The 24,798-nt window shown below is 39.3% G+C and overlaps 1 protein-coding gene across 1 annotated transcript in view; it reads left to right on the top strand.

The window, feature by feature from the left end:
- Positions 1-3,912, top strand: part of si (sucrase-isomaltase (alpha-glucosidase)) — a 134,222-nt gene extending 130,310 nt beyond the window's left edge. The window contains exon 46 of the mRNA XM_020940582.2: positions 3,823-3,912. Within this exon, the coding sequence (XP_020796241.2) occupies positions 3,823-3,894 (72 nt within the window). The 3' untranslated portion in view covers positions 3,895-3,912. The remainder of the gene's footprint in view (positions 1-3,822) is intronic.
- The last annotated feature ends 20,886 nt before the right edge of the window (positions 3,913-24,798 follow it).

Raw genomic sequence — 24,798 nt, forward strand, 5'->3', positions numbered from 1 at the left:
TCACACGCAAGGTTTGCAAAACTCTGCTTTGTTTTCTGAAAGTTGAGAAAATGTTTTAAAAACTCATCACAGTGAATGATTAGGAGGGTCAGAATGCATAAGGTAAGTGAGGAATAACTTTGGACCACTGCAAACTGTAAAAATCGGTACATCAGTAGAACTTTCCAGGGGGGCGGTCCACCACCTGCTTGTCTCCGTGATGATGTTATTGTTTTGTCTGGAATATTCCACAGTACACCATTAAAAGTATCCATCTTACATTCATTCAGTTAAAGTAGTGAGTAGTAGGACCCTTCAGCAGAAAAGTTACACAGTGCTCCTTTAAGGTTCATTATATTTAGTTATTATTAAGTGTTACCAATGTGTTCCTTCACCCTTCATACGATCAGAAATATGCAAAATGACACAAAGGACACAGAGAAACAGTCCATATCAAACGTATCATTGACCTCGATTGCCTCCTGTTTTAGACGCGGGCCCCTCTGCAGCTTCCCCTTCCAAATCACTGCATTTAACAGATTAATTTTTGAAAAGGTGTCACTTACGTCTCGCATTTATTCATATTTCAGGTTTGGCGTTGATGGAGCATTGCGCGGCTGTCACAAACTGTCAGCTCGACACAAAAATTCCCAGGTTCACAAGCCGGCCCCCCGCTGCGCCCTAGTTTGACGCCTAATAGCAGTAATCAAGCCTTCACTCCACCTGACAGTGCACTTTAGTAATGAACAGCCCCGCTCTCCAGGCAGGACACCGGCGCATGTTTAAAGGCACTCGTGTAAAAACAAGGATTTCCTGTGTTGGAAATGATGGGACAAGAGGGAGGTGTGCAAAAGTGATTGGGGATAGTGTGAACTGGATGTGAAAGATCAGAAGACAACTTTATGTGTTTCAAGTCTGTCCCATAAACGGTATAAATGAACTTGGTTTACCCGCTATCCGCCGCGTTCCAATTAGGAAGTGAGCATGTGGGCACTTCCGGCACCATTGACTACCTCCCAGGGTTCCCACGGTCATGGAAATCCTGGAAAAGTCATGGAAATTGAAAATATCATAGAACTTTGTAAATTCAATGAAAGTTTTGGAAAAGTCATGGAATTTTAGTATTCTTTCACGCAACTACAGCGTTCTGTTAAGTTCTCATGAGGCTATTATGATTATTTCCAAATGTATGCACCTTTTGTTTAAAAGAGACGACAATAAATGCACTGACAGAATTTTGAATATTAAAAAAAATGTAATACCAAACCATAAGGTGAGTGGAAAGGGTTAACATTTCATATTTAGCCCCAAAAGTCTGATCAATTCTACACATGTAGGTGCCGTAAAGGTCGTGTAAAATTCACTGTAGGTCATGAAAAAGCATGGATCTATTAAAATAACTGGATACAGTATTGCTAGCTTGTAGCTGCCTCCAGTTGACGTAGTGGCCACTCAGTGGTACTACAGTCAAAAAAATCCCATGGGCCGAGAGAAGATTTTTCTCATAGAGCGCAATGTAATCACAAACTGCTCGTATTCGGCTGACAGGGCACCTACAACTTTCAAAAATGTCGGATTTTGTGGCGATTTTTACCTATTTTTAGATCATAAACTTTTTCTCGCTCAAAATCCTTCAGTTGTCTTAAAAAAACGCTTTATATTCGTTAGCTCCGGCTCCGCTCTGCTCCGCTCTCGTTCCTCTCGCTCTGATTGGTCAAAGCGATCACGTGATACAAGAGCCCGCGCTCCGTGCGTGTGGTCGCGTGCATTCGCGTGTGCCCGTGGGAGAAAAGAGCACTACTGCGCATGCTCGGTCGGCCCACAACCACCGGAAGTACCTAGCCGGGCTAGGCTAATCTGGGATCATGCGCCATTGAGCTCAGCCCATTGACTTGAATGGGCGGCCATTTTGGAACCTGGGGGCTTGTGAAAAAGTCATGGAAAAGTTTACAAATTTTGTCAGTGAGAAAGAGTGGGATTCCTGCGCTATAACTGTAACTTCTGTTGTCAGGGTCTTTTGGTCTTAAAATGTTCATATTAACCCACTCTACATGACCCCGGTGTTTTTATTTCACAATTATCCAAAGCCACTTTATTTCAGTAGGACAGACATGTCAGACTCAGGACCAGGGGCCAAATTTGGCCCGCGGTATAATATTTGGCCCATGAGGTCATATCAAATATGTTTTAGAGCTGGCCTGCCAGCTACAGAGACATTATTTAAAATGTTGTTATTATTTTATATTATGCTTGTCTGGATTCAATGCTTAAGCAAAACTATTATTAAACATTTATTTTAATAAGAAAAGGTTTAATATTACATATCTCAAAAAGAAGAGAAAACATGCAGATGTTGAAATTTTTCAATAAATATTTAGTTTGGCCCACGACATAGTACCAGTTTTTTTTTATTTTGGCACTCTGTGAATTTGAGATTGACACCCCTGTTATAGGACATTATAGAAACAAAACAGTATCCATAGTGCTGCACATATAAAGATAACATTAAAAACAACAAAAGGTATTAAAAACATTAATAAACATTAATAAAAGAGCAATAAGATGCCCTCTTTGTCTGAGGTCACCTTGAGTGTTGTGTGAATGAAACAAAACACAACTCCAGGTATGTTTTTGATGAGGAAACAACATTATAACTAGATCACAATATAGCGTAATATGGCCCTTTGAGAAAGTATTAATTGAAAATCTACTTAAAACCAACTCGTGAAAGCAGCCTAAACTCTACTTATCCAGTTGGGGCCCACTTCTAACTTTAAGCATCTGTTTCTTTCCCCTCAGTATAACACATTCTTATCTGTGACAGCCGAAATACAAAGCTCGAGCATCTTCCTAAATAATCATTGGCCAAAAAGCCGAGGCGTTTCAGATTTATACCACCATTAGACGAGACAGAGCGGATCTGCCAGGGACGCTCAGATTCTCCATGAGCAAAGTCCAATTTGTGTATGTGCGTGCGGATTCATCTGGGAGCAGAGAGGGCAGAGGGGGATGGATCTCACACAGCTTTGGATGAGAGATGACGGACTAAAGCAGGGTGCAGAGGAGACACGGAAAAAGCTATAGTTTTTATCAATTTTTCAGACTGTCATCCGTCTTCTTAAGTGTAGTCTGATTGGATAACAACTGCGAGGGAAGGGGCGCTGCAGTAGAGCCATTGGAATAGACTGAAGACAGCTGTTGTCAAATGGATGCCTCATGATTTTACTTTTTGTAGAGTACAGTAAGAGACGGGCGAGGTGCTAGAGATGAGATTATATTATAGGTGCTACTTTTTATTACTATTATTCCCTATTTGAGTTTAAAGGAGACGTATTATGTAACACTGACTTTTATGAAAATTTGGGATCTTACTTGTAGGGTGCAGAAATGTCAAATATCCTTTTTTAACTATAAAAATACAAATTAAAATCTGCTTGGTACAGTGAATTGCCACTATGAAGGGGCGGGATCAGTTCTGCAAATTGAGACAAAACATCAGTGCACGTATTTCTGTTTTAAAGACACACTATGCAACTTTTCTGGTCCGTTGTTTTGCCTGGAATGTTCCACAGTACGACACTTGCGTATTTATTTTTGCATTCATTCAATTCCATGTGGTTTTACTGCCCAAAAGAGTTCATTCTTACCATGAGCAGGGTCACCTCTCCACAGATCTGACCTGTAACTTGGCCTGGTGGCACAAACTGTTTAACCTTCCAGACAAAGCGATAACATCTCTGTGAAGACAAGCATGTCACAAGTTGTAAATCATGGTGTTTCAAAAGTGTTAGTTCTGTTTTCCAGACTTTTAGTTAATTAGTGTTTTTGTTTGTGTGGTTGCAGGAGCTGATAATCGATGTCACAGCTAAAAATCAGCGAGTGGATCAGCCCTTCTCTATATCATGGAGATCATAGTCAAGTTTTCCACAGGGGTTGGTAAAATGTTGTAAAATGTGATATGTAATTATGAATTTAAACTTTGATTTACAAATACATTTTTAGTAAAATATGATGACATTGTAAATTTCCAAGATAACAAAATTTAATTTGAAATAAAATATTTAAAATGTGTTCATGTGTTGTTGTTTTTTTATTTATTTAACTTGGAAACATCTTTAGTATCATCTAAGACACCTTGACCTCCTAAAGTAAGAGTCAGTGATGTTAGATTTATTACTCCATGACACGAGAGCCTCACAGTAAGAGTGAGATTTTAAAGTCCTCTCCCCACACCTGAGTAACACTTTCTATTTTTAAATGGTTGGGGGTTGTATGCATTTTGTGCTGTTATTTCTGCTCTCACTTTGTTCCATCAGTCCAGATGACCAACTAATGCTATGGTGATCTAATAGCAATGAGTTTTGTAGTAAACAAAACTCATTTAAATGTATGTAACTTTCTAGAGATGCAAAGTCACCTGTATGATTCCATGAAAATAAAAAGTTAAAACCACACTTCAAAACATTCTCCATGGAGATTGATGAGTTTTGTGCCATATACTGTGGAAAATTTTTGCTAAAAGAACAAAATGCCCTCCTCCAAGAGTCAGGTTTGTGGAAATGCAAGCCTGTTCAGATATGTTTTTTTATGTTTTTCAATGCTACAAAAAAAAAAAAAAAAAAATAAAAAAAAACATCAAGGCAAGTTTATTTGTATAGCACAATTCGTACAAAAATTAATTCAAAGTGCTTTACAGAATAAGAAAAACATTAAAATCACAATAAAAACAAATCAAAACATAAATATTCATCATAAAATTAAAGATTAAAATTAAAAAAGAGAGAGAGAGACATTAATTACATAAGTTAAAGAGAAGAGAGCAGAATGAAAACCTTTCTTTATGCACAGCTAAACAGAACCATTTTCAGCCTGGATCAGGAAGTCATCAATAATAATAATAATAAAATAAACGTGCTTTTACTTATGTTTTTGGAAGGGAAAAAAAAGAGAGACTACAACCACACTACATTACAAAAAAACAAAGAAATAAACACAAACTTTTTTTTTTTTTTTTTCCAGATGTGTTCGCAATTAAGATGCATTTATTATAAGGTGTTCACTGTTATGGAATATTTAATTATTAAATTAATCTATACAGTAACAAAATGTGAGAAATAAACTTCTATTTCTATTCTTTTAGACACAAGGTTTTGTCGTTACCTGCACAGAATGCTCCAAACACATACACTAACAAATACCTTCAAAAATCTGTCCTGTAACTTCTTTGCTTGTCTCCATGGAGATTAAGTTTAATGCCATGCTGAGAAACATTCCAGGCACAGACACAACATCCTCAAAATGGTGTCAGTCCCTCTACTCCAGATACCTAAAACGTATACTTAAGTACAGTATTTTATCACTTTTACTTCGTTACGATCCTTCACTCATCTACTTGGCATGAATCACCACAAATACAACTTTTTTGCGGGACCTGAACACACACACACACACAATACATAAACACACACACGTTTCTGTATCCCTCCCCAAGTGTTGCGATTAGAATGGAAATCAATTTGAGGTGCCCATGGCTAAACTGATATCATTACGTTTACTGGCGGTTGAATAATGGATGACTGTATGGTTATTTGGGAGGTAATATGAGCGGGAAGACAGCTTGCCGCAGGTGAGAGCTATAATTAGTGTGTGGTTGTGGGCACACCTGCACGGGCGGCCATTATGGAGCCAGTCAAACACTCAAGGGGAAATATAATGGCGAAAATGCACCAAAAATTGTGTGATTAGGAGCCGCATATTGTTTTGTATCTGAAACCGGTCTCTTCAGCTTGGTCCAATATGAAAATGAAGGGAAGGAAAGGAAGATAGGAACATTAGTCTCACATTTTCAAGGCTGGCATTTTAGATTAGAAATAATTTGGTATTTTTCTTGGAATCCAAAATATGTCCAAATCTGTGTCTGTGGAAATGGAATTGTAGAGTCTCTATGTCGTGACCCAAAGAATTACATCAGTAATACCAGATATATATTCTGAATGTTACTGAAGTAGTGAGGTATCTAAAAGTAGTGATTGACATGCTCATATTGAAACCTACATGAATAATTTTTGAAATACATTGTTTATAGTACGTTAATTTATCTGCTCATGTATTTCATTTTCAGAACAGTTTTAGCTGCTTTGAAGTGAATATAATGAAGCCTCTACATACATACTAAGGTATTCTATTGAGGTGTTTTAAAGGTCCAGGTCCAACCCAGATCTAACCCAGGACTAACCCAGGTCTAAACCTCATACAAACCAGGTCTAAACCAGGTCTAAACATGAACTTGAGCCTCTGCCTCCCCAGTCTGATCCTGTGGTCTGGGGTTGTATTATTTTGTCTTAGAAATTTTAAGTGCTGTATTTTTTGGACTATAAGTTGCTCCAGACTGAAAAATGCCTAATGCAGAAAAAAAAAAAACACAACAAACACAAGACACACTGGACTGGGGGGAAATTTATTTTATAAAATTAGAGACCAGGAACCGACATTTCATCTTGAAAGGCAAGGCACATATGAACAGTTATTCAGATAACTATAGCATAAACAACAGAACAGAGCAAGTTTACCAAACTCTTGATGAATTCTTCATCCTTGGTACCACTTCTGAGCAACTCTGCGACCTCCAGAGGTAAATAAAGCGCCGCTCCCTCCTCTGTGTAGCTGTCATCAGACTCAGCATCAGTTCCAGTTAGAATTATTCTGGACTTTCTGAATCCCGACAGGATGGTTTCGGTTGTCACTGACGTCCAGGCTTTGTCGATCCGTCCAGTGACTTCCAGGAAAGTATGGTGCACCCGCCTGGTTGCTGTGAAGCTGTGTTCTCCATTTCTGCTTTTCTCCAGTCCCTCACAAGGTTCTCGCTCACTCCAAACTTTCTTTCTGCTCGATTTTTGGTTTTGGCTGAATATTTCACTACTTGCAGCAGAACAGAGGCTCTTTCTTTAGGAGACATGCACAGTAAAAGGCAAAGTGACAGTGGTGCAGGAGTAATAGGAGTAGCAGATACTGGAACACAAGCCTAGAGCGCCCTCTAGAACACCTGTCAGTGTGGAAATTTGAACTTTTAAGTCGCACCGGAGTATAAGTTGCAGGACCACCCAAACCATGAAAAAATTACGATTTTTAGTCTGAAAAATATGGTAGAACTTTGAGTATAAGAATCGATAATAGCGTTAAACACGTGACACAATGAAGTACTTCTTCCACCACTGAGGTAGAGTAGGATTTGGAAGATAAACACGGCTGTTTTTTAACTAATAGACACAAAAGCTGTAGAGATTTCCCGGACACGTTGTATGGCTGAGAAAACATCCCATTCAAACCTATTAGAGAGAAGAGTTAGACAGAAGTTGTTCCCCAAAAGTTAAGACAAACTTTGGAGTATTTACAGCCACAGCATTTGTTGACATTTGAAAATTGAAGATTAAAACTAGTCACGGAGTTTTCAGCCACACAGACAGTATAGTTTGGGCAGAGGTGGATAGAAAAGCCAACAAAAGTAAGTCTAACGATACTTCAAAATAATTTTACTTAAGTAGAAGTAGAAGTGGTCCAAAAATGACTCAAGTAAGAGTAAAAAAAAGTAGAAACTAATTCAAGTAAGAGTAACTTAAAGGTGCACTGTGTACCTTTGTGGGGGTCCGTCACTTGCTTGTTTCTATGGAGATGTCTTTGCTCTGCCTGGAATGTTCCACAGTGTGACATTAAACAGCTTTACTTTACATTTATTCAATTACAGGTGGTTTTATATTTAAAAATACCTAGAAAAACAGGCTTAAGGCTTGAGGATTAATGCCATACTGTGAAGCATTTGATTGAATCTCCAGTAAAAAAGCACCTTTAAAGAGTAACTGTGAAGAGTAAAATTTGAAGTAAACATAATATAAAATACAAAACATAAATAAAGAGTCTGGTATTTTCAATTTTCAGATGCAAAACATGAGCAAAACTAAATCATATCTGAAGGAGTGGTGCAAGAAACAAATTTTCAATGTTATTTCTATATAAACATTACTGAAATAGGAGTAAAACGCTGCCAGAAAACTAAAAAAGTACAATTTATTAAAAAGTTTCTCAAGTAAATGTGAGTTCTGCCCACCTCTGTGTTTGGGAAAAGGGTAGGCACTGCTTTGTTTTGTCTCGTTTTGTTGTGTGAAGTCTTGAGTCATGCCAAGTTACATCATCGTGAGCTTAGGCCAAATTCAGAAATGTTTTCAGTTGTTATTTGGGAAAATTGTGAAGTTTTACAAAATCAGGTTCAAAGAGGGTCCTCAGTGCCCCTGACTAGCTGCTCCCCTTTTTGAAGTGTGAATGAAGAATTGGTCAAATCATCACACAATAGCAGACATCTCACCCCACAGCAAGAATATTCTAGATATAATTTAACTTTTTCAATTTTAGTATTGCAATTTTGATAAGACAACTCCAGAGATATATAAACTCAATTGGATAACGGTCCATTTATGTATTCCCTGTAAAACTCCAAAATACACAGTTGGAAAAAGTTAAAATGCCCATATTACGCTATTTTCTAATCTATGTCATAATGTTGTTTCCTCATTACAAACAAACCTGGAGTTGTGTTTTGTTTCATTCACATGTTTAACACACAAACTCTGCATATTTAGGCTCTGTTCCACCTTCTGATGTTATAAGGTAATACATATAGTGCGCTACTGTGTTTTTAAACTCCGTACATTATCACTAGAATAATTTGTATGACTTAAGGTGTGGAATTGCCAATCTCTACTGAACAAAAGATTTAAAATTCCTGTTAACGTGAAAACTACCGCTGCATGGCATCACAAAGTGCAACAGTGTGTTTAGAGCTTTGGCGACGTAGACAAACTAATAATAAGGTGTTGCGCAAACATGTGTGAATGAAACAAAACACAAATCCAGGAATGTTTTTGATGAAGTTACAACATTATAAAATGTCTTAAAGCTCACAAGAGTCAATTCTGTGTAATATAGGACCTTTTAACCTTGAGGAAAACTGGACTGGAGCATAGGAAAGCTCTCTAAGGCTACGTTCAGACTGCAGCCTGAAGTCACTCAAGTCCGATTTTTTTTCACCCGTGTGACCTGAATCTGATCTTTTAATGACAGTCTGAACGACACAGATCTGATTTTTTCAAATGCGACCCAGGCCACTTGGATATGTGCTCCTAAAACCGATACATATCCGATCTTTTGACATGTGACTTCAGTTTGAACAGCCAGGTCGCATTCATCCAAACAACATGTGTTTCCTCCTGTGAGAGTAGTACAAGTATACGCTCCCAAATGTACACAAATGTTCTTCTCGTCATATGAAAATTCTGTATGAACTCCATGTGAATGAAGCAGTGAAGCACATCACAATCCCAAAAACTCTTGGCTGCACCTCCGCACCCACACGTTTCTTTCTACGGACGTTACTGCCACTGCGCCACAAAACATCATGGCCAAAAACCTCGTCCTTCTCCTTCTCAATCTCCTCCTTAAAACAAATAAGCTGTACATGTTGTGGCTTCAGTACGACAGCAACTTTAAAATCACCAGGTGCTCAATGCTCGCTTCACATTGGAAATCACATTCAAGTCGCATTTAATTGGAAATGTGAACGACTTCACACAAAAAATCGGATTGCACAAAAAAATCTGAAGTGAACATTAAGCCCTGCAGTCTACAGAAGAGGTCCAGAAAAAAAACATATTGGTACAAAGAATTTGACAAAACACTACAGTTTAAAATGTCCTTAAAAGTCTTCTCTCTTCTTCTTATTATTTCAGAGAATATGAATCTTCTGTACAGTGTGATTGTTAGTCATAGAGTAACAGTGAGTCTTTGTTGCCGCGGTGACGGACATCTCGGGTCTGGGATGGGCGAGCAGATGAAAGGACAGAAAGCGGGCAGTACTTGAACTACATCAAACACTTCTCTGCTCTAGTGTTCTGGACGCGCCTTTGCCTGCCACACAACATGCAGTACACTGGTGACAGTAGACTAACAAATTCAGTAAATAAATATGATGTCAGTCTGTTATCCAGCCTGTTTCACTTCACGTTAGACGAGCTGGTGAATGAGTAAATAACTTAAATTTTGTAAAATGGGCCAAAACTGGACTCAGAATTATATGGTAGGATTTGTTGTTTAACTGTCAGATTGTGGATTAATCAACCTGGTTTGTGGTTCAAGAAAAGTTGATAAATATGTTGAAATTTACAGGAGTTTGGCACAATTTACACCTAAGATACACGTTTTGTCTCATACTATAGACATGATTTCAATAAAATAAAGGTGATTTCATATATATTTTATTTGTCATATAATCTGTGTAGGAGTTTTGGTCTATTGTAGGTGCTTGGTCACAGTTATAGAATTCTCTAGTGCAGGGTTCCCCAAACTGATGGAGAGCTATAGCAGGGACCCCCTACTGTGTAAATGACATACAGTTGTGCTTTATATCAAATTGGGCCTAGTGTTGTGTGTAAACATACAAGGGAGGTCTTTCATCGGAGTTGCTTAACAAGTCCAGGCTTATCTTGAAATCCTGAGCTGAATCTAGCTCCAGCTCCAGTTTAAGCCTCAACTTGCTCCATGACAGAAATAAGCCTGCGTCTGACCAAAGCTAATTCGGTTTAAGCTTCACTTTGTTTACGTTCACGGTGAGTCTGGGAAGGCCAGAGCAATGGAGCAACGACATCACAGAAAATGGGCTCAAAGTGTGACTTTTTTAATGACCGGATTAAATGAGAGAGAGTTTGATTTGGGACACGGAACTTTTCTAGTCATTCTGATCTGAAGAGTGAGAGGAAAGACACAACTCCCCCCTCCTCTCCTGGTCCATGGTCCATGTACATAGAGGTTAATGCGCCCAGGGAATGAAGTTGTCTCACCACTTCCCGATACGCATGCAGAGCTTAATTTCCGCTGTGAGTAAAAGTAAATCCGTAATGGTACTCTTCAAATGTGGCCTAGAAGAAATGATAAAATCCGCACCGACGTGTTTGCAGTTTGACAGGGAGTGAGAGACAAGGGAATGAAGAGAGAGACACAGAAGTGATGAAGAAGCACACAGCCAGAACCCACTGAAAACCAGTTCATCGTCATCCCTCAAAAATGAAGAAATATTAAATATTCAAAAAGCCTAATCAACCAACGATTTCGCGACCCCGTGGAAGTACGTCCCTGTGGAAGACTTCCGCACTAGTGTGATGTCATTCTTTCCTACCAGGAAGTCAAATTTTAAACCTAAAAAATGCCCAAACTGGGAAAAAAGTGTACATTTTTTAATCAGATCTTAAATATAATGATTTTAACTGTATTTTAGTAAAATGTGTAGTCCAACCTGTCATAGGCACTTTAAGGTACATTTGTTTCTACTTTTGATTTTACTGCACTCGGGGACCCATCTCCAGGTCTTGAGCTGGAGTTGGTCAGGACTAGTTTAGCTGCATATTTTTTTTGGAGGAGCTGATGAAGGAAACTGGTCTAGACACAGAGTAAAATGCACAAACTCCACTCAGAAAGGTCACCAATACCTCATGAAACAAAAACACTGGCACTCTCATTATTGAACTTCAAAGACACGATGATTGTGATAACATTAATATAGCAAGTCTGTGGTGTCCTAAATCCCAAACAAATGAATAACATTGTTCAACATTTGTGTACTATAACTTACTACAACTTACTATATTGTATTTCCCTTGCCCTGAATCTGAAAAGATCACAAATTTTACTATAGAATGTGAACACAAACTATCTGACTCCCTTTGCTTCTTAACATTAGTCATTCTTCAGTCCACTCCTTTCTTCTGTCCTTGTGCATCACTGCAACCTTGGGGAAAAAACAAAACAAAACATGTAGCTTTTTTTTTTTACTCCCTGCATTCAATTTGACGCATTAGCCTGATATGAAACGCTAAAACGCCACTTCCCTCTTAAAACGCCTCGTCTCACACGATCACTGTTACAAAAGGGAAAAAATATATTAAAAGAGTCACATTCTATTTTTGTCCCCTTTGTTGTATTGGAATGAATGACACTATAGGGCAGCCTGGGAGCCAGTTGCGATCCTATTTTTGCATAAATTACCCGCACAGGTGACGTGAGTGACAGAGAGACTGGGCTAGCGTTCAAAGACCAAATGCATGATGGGAAAAGTTGTGACTGGGGTGCAGATGACATCCTTTAGTCACATTAGCCCAAAATGATGAGGGCGAACTACTTATGAATCTTCAGAGAGCACTCCACAGCCATTTGACATTACAGGAGAAGAGTGTAATTAATAAATGCCGTTAAAATACATCTGTCGACAGCTGCCTGGAGCTTCAGGTGGCAGCCGCGCCGTCACCGTGGCAATCATAATCACAATCATCTCTGTCATTACTCGCTCAATATGGAGTCAGGGAGCGAGCTATAAAGAGATGTCAGGGTTTTATGGGGCAGAAAGGTGACTGTTATCAGAAGAAATACAAACTACAGATTGTTATTGACATCTAAATGTATGTTTTGTTTTACATTGGCCTCAGTCTCAAAAATGGGTTGAACCTAACATCGTCTGCTATACTTTTTATTTGTGTTTTTTCTGTAACCCTAAGGACCAATAATTGAAGGGTCTGTTCTTCCGGAAATATTGAAAAAATAAAATAAAATAAAATGTGGCCATTTTAGTGTATGTAACCTTCATTTCTTGACAAGATTTTTTTTTTATTTTAAATGTCCTGAAATCCTCAGTCAGTTGGGTAAGCTATCAATAAATGCATTCCAGATGCAAAGAACACATGTGGTGACAACACTCAGTGTAAAAATAATTCTTAAAACACACTTCTACATGATTTTGGCTCAATTAAATGCAAAAAAATAAGGCGTTTTTGCACTTTTTTCTAATATTTTCATCTTTACCTCATTGGCAATCAACTATTACTAATATGTGAAGTTTTACTGGAATCTTTATTTTGTCTGCTCAAACTGGTGACTTCTCTCACTCACTAAAGTGCTGAGGTTCAACTAGCACTGATTGAAAAGACATATTGAGCTTGAGCCTGCTATGTAGGAATATTCTTTGACACCAGTGGATTATTCAGGGTTCGGACTCTTTTTCCACTGACAAAATTTCAAAACTTTTCCATGAAATTTTATGACCTAAAGTGAATTTTCCATGATTTTAAGCCACCCTGCATGTGTAGAATTGATCATACTTTTGGGGCTAAATATGAAATGTTAACCCTTTTCACTCACCTTATAGTTTGGTATTATAGTTTTTAACATTCAAAATACTGTCTGCATTTATTGTTGTCACTTTTAAACAAAACGCACACATGTTCGGAAATAATCATAATAACCTTGTGAAAACTTGTGGGAACCCTGATCATTATGTTTTATACATGTTTTTATTTTTTATTTTATAACATTGTAGTGCACAATATTGATCTAAAATGACTTAATTCACAGGATTAATGGGAGCTAATGTTGCTTTAAACTTCATCACAATAAAGACTTGTGAAGCTGTCGGCCCCACCAAGAGCTGAAGATCGTGTGATCAAGTAGCAGGTTTTTTTAGTTTTTTTTTCCATTTGTGCCAAAATGACAGAACTATAATAAAATCTGGAAGGTGAACCCAGGATGGGAGATTTTTACTTACGTATTACTTCCTGAATACTGGCCTTACGACGCAACATGTGTGACGTCAGAAATGTGTAGTTCTGACCAATCAAAGTGCTACCTGCTACAGAGTCTTACAAAGTTAACTTTTAGGCACTTTGACTTTTACAAAATTCTAAAAAGTTCATATTGTGAAAATACAAAAGAACCCCAACACAATCCAACATTTATGAAAGCTGTGGACGCCCTGTCAGCCGAACACAGGCAGTTTGATTTCACAAAAAAATGCATTACGCTCTATGGAGAATTCTTTCTGGGCCGGAGCTCGTGGGAGCTGCAGTACCTATAAAGCAGCCACTAATTGATCTCACTCATGGACAGAGAGGAGTATCTTATATAGTTCTTATTATAGATCCATGCAAAATGACTACAGGACGCTGCTGAATCATATATATATATATTATAGATTAAGTAAATCAAATTGGAGAATGATGTAAGTACAGAGCAGTGGGCGTATGCTGGTGGCAGTAAAAACAGAAGTTGATTAATAAGTGATTAAAGACGACTCAAACATGCACAAATCACTCCAAATACAACTTTGAGAGGGTGAATGAGACAATGACACAACCACAAAGCTATAAAAAGCTCAAAAAAGTCAATCCACAGAATAGGTCTGCCGTAATGTTTGGCTGCAGATGCTGGTTGCATGAGATCCAGAATACACACTTCTCTGATCACTGTTGTATTACTCAGAGTTCAGATGGGTGTGACTGACAGATGAATTGGCCAATCCTGGACACTCATGATCTGTCTGTTTCAAAACCAATATGGCTGCTTGTGAGGAGAAAATGAAAGGAAATTTACATCCAAGGGGACAGAAAACAGATACACAGATTTCAGCAAGAGCAGTGAACTAAGCACTAAACTCTGTCAGTGGAAGGCGAGAGAAATGTTATTTTACTCAAAATGATGGTTGCCCAATGAGCACTGAATAAACCCGATTGTTCGACCATGTTACAGTTTGGTTTGAGGTTTGAGGAAGTGGAGACCAGAGACCAATCTGAATGTGACAGGCAAAGTGCAGGTTAGAGCCCTGCACCCACGGGACCCGACGCAAAACAGTGCAGCGCAGGACCCATTTTGAAATCTCATCGCGGTCGCGGGTGGGAGCAGGAGCAAACTAAATGAGTGTAAAGTCAAATATACAAATGATTAATGTATGCTTATTACACATAATTTATGCTGGATATTTTATTTGGCATTAATAAAAACATTTTAAGCAGCCTAAATTTGGTCTAATCTGGTCTAATCTCATCCACATTTTTAGACAATTCCTTTCCATTTCTCCGTGTTTGACAGACTTTAAGGAAGCGAACGTCCCCGTCTTGCTGGATTTGCGGGCGGGAACGGGACAAAATATTGCAGATGCAGGGCAGGAGCGGGACTGAAAATTACAATTCTTTGCGTGAGCGGGACTGAAAATTCTGTCCCACGCAGACCTCTAGTGCAGGAATTGTGGGAGTGAGAATTCAGAACAGAGATGCGTTTTAGTTTTAAACTGGATTCGTCATATAAACTGGTAACCCAAATGAGAAACTCATATCAACTTAATCATTATGTCCAGTGTTTTTTTTATAATTAAGAATAAATCAGTGTTACAAATGTTATCAGCAAAAGCACATTATCTTGCACGTGAGCAGCAGGATCCATCCACCTAAGGGCCACAGCAAATCCGCACAATTCTCCTCCTCAGTTCTCCAACATTAAACACATTTAACGTATAAGCGATCCTCTCTGACAGAATGCGGATTAAGAGCTAAAAACAACCACACGCACATTTCTTTACACATCACATCACTAGAGCAACCGCCCACGCCGCTATTACCGCACGCAAACACCAAAACAGCCTTTACAAACCCGATCGCCACCAGGCCCCACGCACCCCGAGACAAGCCCGCGTCAACCCATTCACACGAAAAATGACTTAAATACCAGTGGAAATGGGGCTAGCCAGATTGCATCACTTCCGGATCAGCTGAGCCTATCCAACGCCTCTGGTGGCCAAGTAATTCAATATTCCACATATGCTGCAATTTACCCAGCATGTAATCACCACGGTGACGGAAATCAGGCAAGAACGGAGCCAGGAGCAATGTGTGCAATGTGTGATCTTATAATAAATACGGTATGGCTTTGAGTGAGTCCAACTGTTGTAAAGGGCCGGAAAGAACAAACAGAAAGAAAGAAAAAGTATAATAATAGTGATTAAACTGATTGCTTAATGAATACTTGAGTTGATGTGCGCCAGAATACAAGTACGTACAAAAGTTTTCAAATTGTTCACAAAGGTTTTAAAGTTACTGAAGTTTATTTGAGGTTCATGTAATGGGAATAAGTTGTAGATTCTGGTATTTTTAACCACAAAAAGGAGGAATAAAATTGGATGACTGGAAGGAGTGATGCAAGAAACACAAATGTTCAAATCACTAAATCCTCGTGTCACTTGTAGACTTACTCACATCAATTTTTTTACTCAAAGATGGGCTGTTTTTGCGAACTCTTAGGCTCTATTTGTCCTCCATGCTCTACACAACAACAATTCTCCATAAATATAAAAAAGAAAAATACAAAACTGTACACAATACTTTACAAACCTGATGTGATGTGCAGTAGTTTCATTAGCGAGATGCATGTTGATTATGGTGTGACAGTGTTCTGAAGGGGGAGTTACTTAGTGCAGGGAGCAAAGGGAGGGGGGCTCAAGGCTTCAAAAATGAAGGTGAATATAGTATTTTCAAAACAATAAAAGGTGACATGTAATCTGCCGCATTTTCTGGACTATATGTCACTCTTTTTTTCATGGTTTATGGGTGGTCCTGAGACTTATACTCTGGTGCGACTTATATATTATATTTCACACTGACAGCCACGAGAGGGCGCTCTAGGCCTGTGTGCCAGTATCATGCTACTAATTCTGTACCGGTGTCACTTTGCCCTCTACTGCGCATGTCTCCTGCAGAAAAAGCCGCTGTCCTGCTTCAAGTAATGAAATATACAGCTGAAAACGGTAATTGAGCAGCAGAAAGAAAGTTTGGAGTGAGTGAGAATCTTGTGAGGGACTGATGGAAAGCAGAGATGGAGAACACAACTTCATGGTGCACATGCAACTTTCCTGGAAGTCATTGTATAGATTGACAAAACCATCATGTCGGGATTTAGAAAGGTTGGAATAATTCTAACTGGAACTGATGCTGAGGCTGATGACAGCTACACAGAAGAGGAAGGCACTCCTTTTACCTCCAGAGGTCACAGAGTTGCTCAAAAGTGACAGAGAGGATGAAGACTTTAATAGATTTAATGATTTGGAGTGAGATGGAGAGTTTGGCAAACTTGTTCTGTTCTGTTTATTCTATAGTTTATCTGAAGAACTGTTCATATGTGATGTTAACAGTCTGTTGTTCTCTGTTCTATTGTTTTTACTATAACTCGCCTTTCAAGATGAAATGTCAGTTCCTGGTCTCTGATTTTATAAAATAAATTTCACTCCAAAAAGTGCGACTTATAGTCTGGTGCAACATATATATGTTTTTCTTCTTCATTACGCATTTTTTGGCTGGTGCGACTTATACTGTAAATATGTCACATGTTAGCAGTTAATTCCCAATAGAAGTAAAATACCCCTTGTTTAAGTAAGAGTACTATTACACAACAATAATTTTGCTATAAAAAAATATAATATAATTAAATATATGCAGTCTTAACTGAGTACTACCCACCTTATGTAATACCATAGGATTACAGCAAAAGGTCAATGAAAGGTCAATATTTTGTGTCTTCCTTGTTGGACATCTCAGTGCGTCAGACGAGCCTCGAGCTCGGTCAGACAAGCTCCACATGAACGACACACACATTATTCACTCTCACTACGAACACTCCCATGTCCATTTTCAGCACCAAGGAGGAGAATGACGACAGCTCTGCAAACTTGTGATGCTTGATAGTGCCGGCAGAACATCTGATTTGGTGTCAGCCATGACACACGCACACGCACACACGCACGCACGCGCACACACACACACACACACACACAGAACATCTAACAGAGAATTCAGTCTGTTGAAAAAGCATGTTAAAAGTACTCACATGTGGTCAGTACAAATTCTGTTGTAAATGCATAAATGCATAAAAATGTTACAGTTTTTTTTTTTTTCTCTCTCTCTTAAGGGTGCACTGCATACATTTCAGGGATTGTTTCTGTGGAGCAGAGTCCTGCACGGGTCCACCCGCACCCACCCAGACCCGTTAACATTCCACCCGTTACCCGCCCATACCAGCGAAAAATCGGGGTCAGCCCATTAGTCCAGGACTAAACCAGGACTGAACCAGGATTAAACCAGGACTGAATTTACGCCGTGTCATTAGCGGAATTATAAATATATACAAGCTGCAAACCGCCAAGCCGAACACCAGGACAACACCAGGACTGGACCAGGACTAAACCAGGACTAAACCAGTGTCATTAGCATAAATATATACATTCCGCGACTTCCAAGCCGATCGCCAGGACTACACTGGGACTGGACCAGATTGCAACCAGGACTAAACCAGGTCTATACCAGAACTTAACCAGATCTAAACCAGGACTAAACCAGGAGCGCAGTTTTGGTAGAGTGCTCATCCTCTGATCCAAAGGTTGGTGGTTCAAATCCTGCTCCCAACCTTATAATTGACGGTGGTAGAACACAAAATGGAAGAGTGCTTTCTGTTTGAGAGAAGAATTCAGCCTAAATATGCAAGATGTGTGTTAAACATGTGTGAATGAAACAAACCATAAATCTGTGTATGTTTTTGATGAGGAAACAACATTAAAACATAGAATAGAAAATAGTGTAGTATGGGTGCTTTTAAGCCACACTGAGGAACATTGTTGGAAAACCAATTATCACTCCATGGAATGAATTTTTACAGTCTTTACTTTTTTTTTGGTAAGTTTAAACTCACATTCAGAAAAGATGAATAAAATAAAAATGCAGTTGTGTATTTGTGTTTTTTTGAACGGAGGTGTTTAGTCCTTCGCTCTCCTCTGACCCTCTCTCTTCTGCTCGGTCGTAGTAGTGGGTTTTGATTGTGCTGTTGGTTGATTTCATGCGAGCCCATTGACTAAGTAACCTTGTTGACATTGATTGGTGAGTCCTTCAGAGAATGCATTAGTTTACCACTGTTTAATTTAGTATTCCCGCTAACGATCCGGGCCAAAACATGGATTTCTGCAAGGTTGCTGGACATGTGTTTTCAACTTTCCAACTTTGTTATAGGTTACTTCAGCTATAGGTGAGAGATTTTTAGAACTTGAATTGTTGCTGTGCAGTTACGAGTGTTGATGCAGATTTTCCTGCAAGTGCCAATGTTCTGAGGTGAAAAGGTGAAATTGTGTCCAAAAATAGAAACATAGAAAACTTGTCAGTTTACCTTGAATAGCAACTCACTTAAATAGTTCTTCTTCTCACAATAAGGTGATACTTTGCTGTGATATCATGCTGGGGGTGTTGTACATGTATCTTTATTGGTGTAATGATGCTGAAATGATGATGAAAAAAAAATATATATATAATGGATTTACCTGTTTAAGTGTTTGATTTTCAACAAAAAGGTGAGAGTGACTAACTTAAAATGCTTATCTAACTACTTATAACTGAATCAGCTCTTTCTGATTAGATTGTAGTAGCTTAAAACTCAGATTCAAGTCGATCTTGAGTAACAGAGCTTCTAACAGAGCAGTGTAATTGTAGTGTAATTAAGAATGGAACAATTTCCACAAGATGAGATGTGAGACATGACATTGGGTCCACAAGAATGAGACAAGATGAGATTTCAGTTCATAATTTTGGCCTAACCATTTTTGATTTACTTTAATATTTTTGCTGTCATTATACTGTTTTTTGGAACTACAGCTTTTCAAAAAATGTTAACTTACCACTCTTTTTGTCCAATCCAAATGTGAACACATGAAAAAAAGATAATTTTTCCCATGTGTGCACAATCTTGTGACAATTTTGTCTTGTGGTACGAGATCTTGTCCCATCCCATTACCTGCTCTGCGTGACTTAAATGCAGACGACATCTCCTCTCAAATTTCCCTGCACCATTCAAACCTCACATTTCTCACCTCTAATGAAAACATTTAGTGCTTCACTGGCTGATTCATCACAAGTCCATGCTGCTTCTAAGTGCTCTGTGTGATTCCTATTGGCAATGCTGTACCATACGGCGGTGCAGCCCACGGCACTTTGAGGGCCCATTGTGGGCTTGGATTGGCCCCCCTCCCCTGTATAGACTCAATATAAACGACTGTCAGAATAAACAACCGTACCGAATTGTGTCCCCCACCCCGTCCCCAATTTCCCCCGGCCCGAACTGAGCCCCCCTCAGACTTGCCAGATTTGCACTGGGGCCTTGCGCAACTATGCTATGCCACTGCCTATTGGTTTATTGTTTACAATTTTCCATACTTGTATAAGGCGCCATGTGCCATGTTTGTGTTGGATCGTATAGACCAGTGTTTCTCAACCTTTTTTGAGCCACGGCACGTTTTTTTACATTGGAAAAATCTTGCGGCACACCACTCTCTGTTTTTAGTTTTTATAGCAGTTAAGCTTGAAAAGCTCTTCTTCTGGGTCAGAATCTTGTCCAAGGCCCAGTTCGGAGTTTGCATTCGTCCGTTTTAAAAACTTCTCCATGACTGTCACCACGCACATGCGTTACTAATTCTTTTAAAGCAGGGGTGCTCACACTTTTTCATCATGCGAGCTACTTACAAAATGACCAAGTTAAAATGATCTACCTAATACAAAACCAAGCAAACTGCACTGAAACACTCTGTGCCCCTTTTTTGGACCCTCACCCACAGTTTGAGAACCTCTTCTTTAAGAGAACTTCCTCTGGCACTTTACACAAAACTGTGAAAAAAGTGAAGGAAGATTTTTAAACCTGTTTTTTAAAGTTCTGAACTGGAGTTGCCTTCTTTTCTGGTTTTGCAGTGATATTTACCAGCCTCTGCACGTTTACCAAATCAAACGCACATCGTGACAAACACAGATGCATTTGTGCACTTTTGTTAGACAAACTTCAGCCAAATGTGGCAGTAGGTCTTTTCTGTAGATCCGCTCTATGCTGTAGACCTGCTTTGTGCCAACACTGTAACACAAATTTAGACTCGTTTTTGCTTCACGTTTGGTCTTGCTCTTCTAATCAGCCGCACTGTGGGAGGGGCTTGTGTTCGCTGTACGCAGGAAGGAGCGAGAGCGTGAAAAGGCGAGGGGCGGCGTGCTGACGTGAGGCAGATGGACAGGTAGGATGTTTAGGAAGTTGAACCTGCCCTGTGATGCACGCTGGTACACGAGGGCACACGCTGTCGCAGACGAGCCGTGCATAGGGAGCGTGTGTGTTTGTGATGTGCAGTAGAGTCTCTGCGGGCTGCACTGAGACGCCCCACACGCTCCTGCACACCTGTACAAGTTTATTACCAACAGCAGCGGCCGTAATGAAATATGATCGCACTTGTTGAGTGTCAGACCTCGAGTGACAGACAAGACCGAGTCCAAATGCGAGTCCGAGACGATACACGGCGATCTACCCACACGACCTTGGCGATCGACTGGTAAATCGTGATCGATGTATTGAGCACCACTGATTTAAAGGAACGAGGCAATTAGCTGCCTGTTGCCACCCGGACGAATATTAGATCACTCTGCCAGTCATTATATACTACACTGTAGTATAGTGTCCGTGCTGTACTTACTACAGCACGGACACTCGACAATGACATAATGTTTGCAGGTAATAATTAATAAATTTTAATTAAAAAAAAGTGATATTGGATAATTTCTCACGGCACACCTGACGATCTCTCACGGCACACTAGTGTGCCGCGGCACAGTGGTTGAGAATCACTGGTATAGACCATGGGCTCCTGTCAATCGTGCTCATCTCATATGGTTAAGAAACAATGCTGCATCCTTGGATCGAGCTCACAGATTCTAGGGTTAGAGGATCTATGTGAGGCCCATTGAAAGTGTACAGTATCTTGTTCTTAACATCTCTGTTTGGTTTGGTCATTTGACAATGACTAACAAGAACAAGCACCACAGAATAGTAAAGAACACAGAGAAGATCTTCAGCAAAGAACAGATAAAAAAATGGAGTGCTGTGCATATGGCCAGAGTCCTTCACAAGTGATGCTGACCATTCTCTGTGCGAGCAGTTGAAGCAAAGTTTTGCCTTTAGAAGTTGTACAAAGGATAATTTGTGTCCCTATTGCGCTCCATATCCAATGGAACTAAATTTCCATGGAGGCAATAAGAGTCAGGTTTGTGAAGATTCAAGCTCATTAACTGTAAAGACTTGTTTTTAATGTTTTGTAGTGTCATATTTTATCTTGGCTAACATGATTCATGACCAAGACCCTCTTTTGAACAGTTGGAACCTAATAAAAACCAAATCTTTTTTTTTTTTTTTTTTTTCAAGAACCACTTTGCATTTTTATGCATTTTTATACCGATTTATGTTGAACCAACACAAGAACTGGCACAGAACTGGAGTAGGCAACATAAGAGCTTTGTGCACAAAACAACATACTCAGCATCATGACTTAAAGCTCACAACAGTCCATTTTGCATAATATAGCACCTTTAACATACAGAGTCTGACCTGGCCTGGCTTCGTACCTTTGATTTTCCGGACTATTTCTCCAGCTGCTGAACTAGACCAAGTTGAAAGTAGACTGTGGTAAATGCTCGGCTCCTGCACATACGTTAGGGCCCCGTGACGCAGCCAGACTTACGGATTACCATCACAGAACAATGATGACGAATGGAGCGTGATCATCGCCAGTGGATGCGAGGGGACGAGAAATGAAGCCAGGAGTGTGAATGTGAGCGATGAGAATGACTAGCACCGTGACACAGTGGGTCAGGTAGGATAAAGCACCCCGCAAAGCCCCACATGGAGGAGGGAGATGAAGAGAGAGAGAGAGGACCAAAAAGAAAAGGATGGAAGGGAAGGAGTGAGGTGGTAGAGTCGCCAAAGATTGTATTCAAGTAGGAGTAACTTTACATCAAAATAATATTACTCAATTAGAAAGTAGTGGTACAAGAAATGACTTAAGTTAAAGGGACATAACATCTGATTTATTATTGAAAGTTAATGTAATTTAAAGAATAAAATGTGAAAAAAGCACAAAATCTGGTATTGTGGGTTGTAGATTGACACAAAAATGAGACAAAATAAATCACTGCCAGAAATACAAATGTTCAAATCATTTCATATTGTCAACATAAAACTTTTGTCACTTGTAGCTCAGTTGTTAGTGTGTTGCAAATCCGAAGGTTGGCGGTTCGAATCCAGCTCACAACATACCGCTATTCCTCAAGAAGTAAAATATGCTGCAAGGAAAGTACAATTCCATTAAAAAGTTACTCAAGTAAATGGAACTGAGTAAATGTAAATGAATACTACCCACCTCTGGGAGCGATGCGTGCTTGCTGGAATAGTTTTGATTGAGGTCAGTCTTCGCCGCCGCACGAGAGTCCACTTAAATCACCTCCTGTCCATCTCATCTTGTAGGAAGTGGTGGTCTCATTATAACGAAAAGAGGGGAGGACGTACGTGACAGAAAGACGACGAGTATGAGCGGAGCGATGCATCCAGGAGGGGGCAGAGGTGAGCTGAGCGAGAGGAGGGGGAGAAGGTTTGATAAAGAGGAGGGGGATGGAGTGATGGTGAAATACACGGGTTAGTCTGTTAACGAATATCTATTATCTATGCAAATTTGACTTTTTGGAGTTTTAAAATTGTGTATATTGTTATCAAAAAGCTGGACTTGTAATAATGCTTTTTTTTTTTCATTCATTCGTTAATCTAAGGTAGTCTACTCTGTGCTTTCAGAAAAAAATAGTGTAACTCTAATTCTGAGGCTAGGCAACATGACTATGGCTAAAGATGTTAACAGGACCAGAAGAGCGGGTCACTGAAGGAGCCTGGGGTGCAAATGAAAACCAGCAAACAGTATTTTGATTAATGTATAATTATATTGCAGATAAAGTGAAAGGCAAAGATAAATTAGAAACAAACAAAACACAAAAGTTCAAGTTCAACTTTTTGGGGGGGAGGGGGAAGAAAAATACATTAGAGTCTGTCAAGAAAAAGGTAATTTCTGTTCAAGAGAATTCCATTATAATCCACGATTTGGGAATTGTAATTGTTATAACCCACGGGTTGGAAATTGCGATTGATGACTCACGTTTGACAAGATTCGGGAGGCGGCAGAGGAAAAAAAACAGTTTGTCCTACCGCCAGTATTGGGAAGGTTACTTTTTAAATGTAATCCCCTACAGATTACAGATTACATACCCCAAAATGTGGTTTGTAACATAATCCATTAAATTACTTAAAGTGAGTAACGTAATCTGAATACTTTGGATTACTTGATTTTCTGCAGAGACGCAAAGACGAGGATATCGTAACATAAGATTTTTTATCTGCTAAAAGACAATAAAAAAGCTCAGACTATACTTAACCGTATTAAAAATATTATTGATAGAAGAGGAGGAGACAGAGTCCACGCAACATGATTTAGTCCTGTTAAATCCTGGTTTAGTCCTGGTTTAGTCCTGGTTTAGTCCTGGTTTAGTCCTGGTTTAGTCCCAGTTTAGACCTGGTTTTAGACCTGGTTCAGACCTGGTTTAAACCTGGTTTAGACCTGGTTTAGACCTGGTTTGGACCTGGTTTAATGTCCAATGGCAATGAGCGGAATTACCAAAAAAAAAAAAAAAATAGATATAGCCCGAAATGTGAAATTCATGTGTAATCCATTTATTTCAACAAAGTAACTGTAATCCAATTACCACTCATGGAAACAGTAACTGTAACTGAATACAGTTACTCATAATTTGTACTCTGATTACATAACTCCGGTACATGTAATCTGTTACTCCCCAACACTGCCTACAGATTTCTAACTCGCCATCTGGTGATTCGTTGAGTTGAGATTTTTCAATAAATTCAGTAGTAGATTCCATCCATTAAAAAAAAAATAAAAACTGACCTTGAGTTCCACGGGCTAAAACTACTCCCTGTTGTACGGCCCAACTTGTAAAACTGTACTGAGGTGCTTAAGATGCGGGGTGAAATGCATCTTTTGTGAGAATTCCAGAACTTTGTTTGGGAAGT

The sequence above is a fragment of the Boleophthalmus pectinirostris genome, unplaced genomic scaffold, assembly GCF_026225935.1.
Source record: "Boleophthalmus pectinirostris isolate CB_2022bp ecotype Guang Dong unplaced genomic scaffold, ASM2622593v1 HiC_scaffold_9, whole genome shotgun sequence".
NCBI lineage: Eukaryota > Metazoa > Chordata > Actinopteri > Gobiiformes > Gobiidae > Boleophthalmus > Boleophthalmus pectinirostris.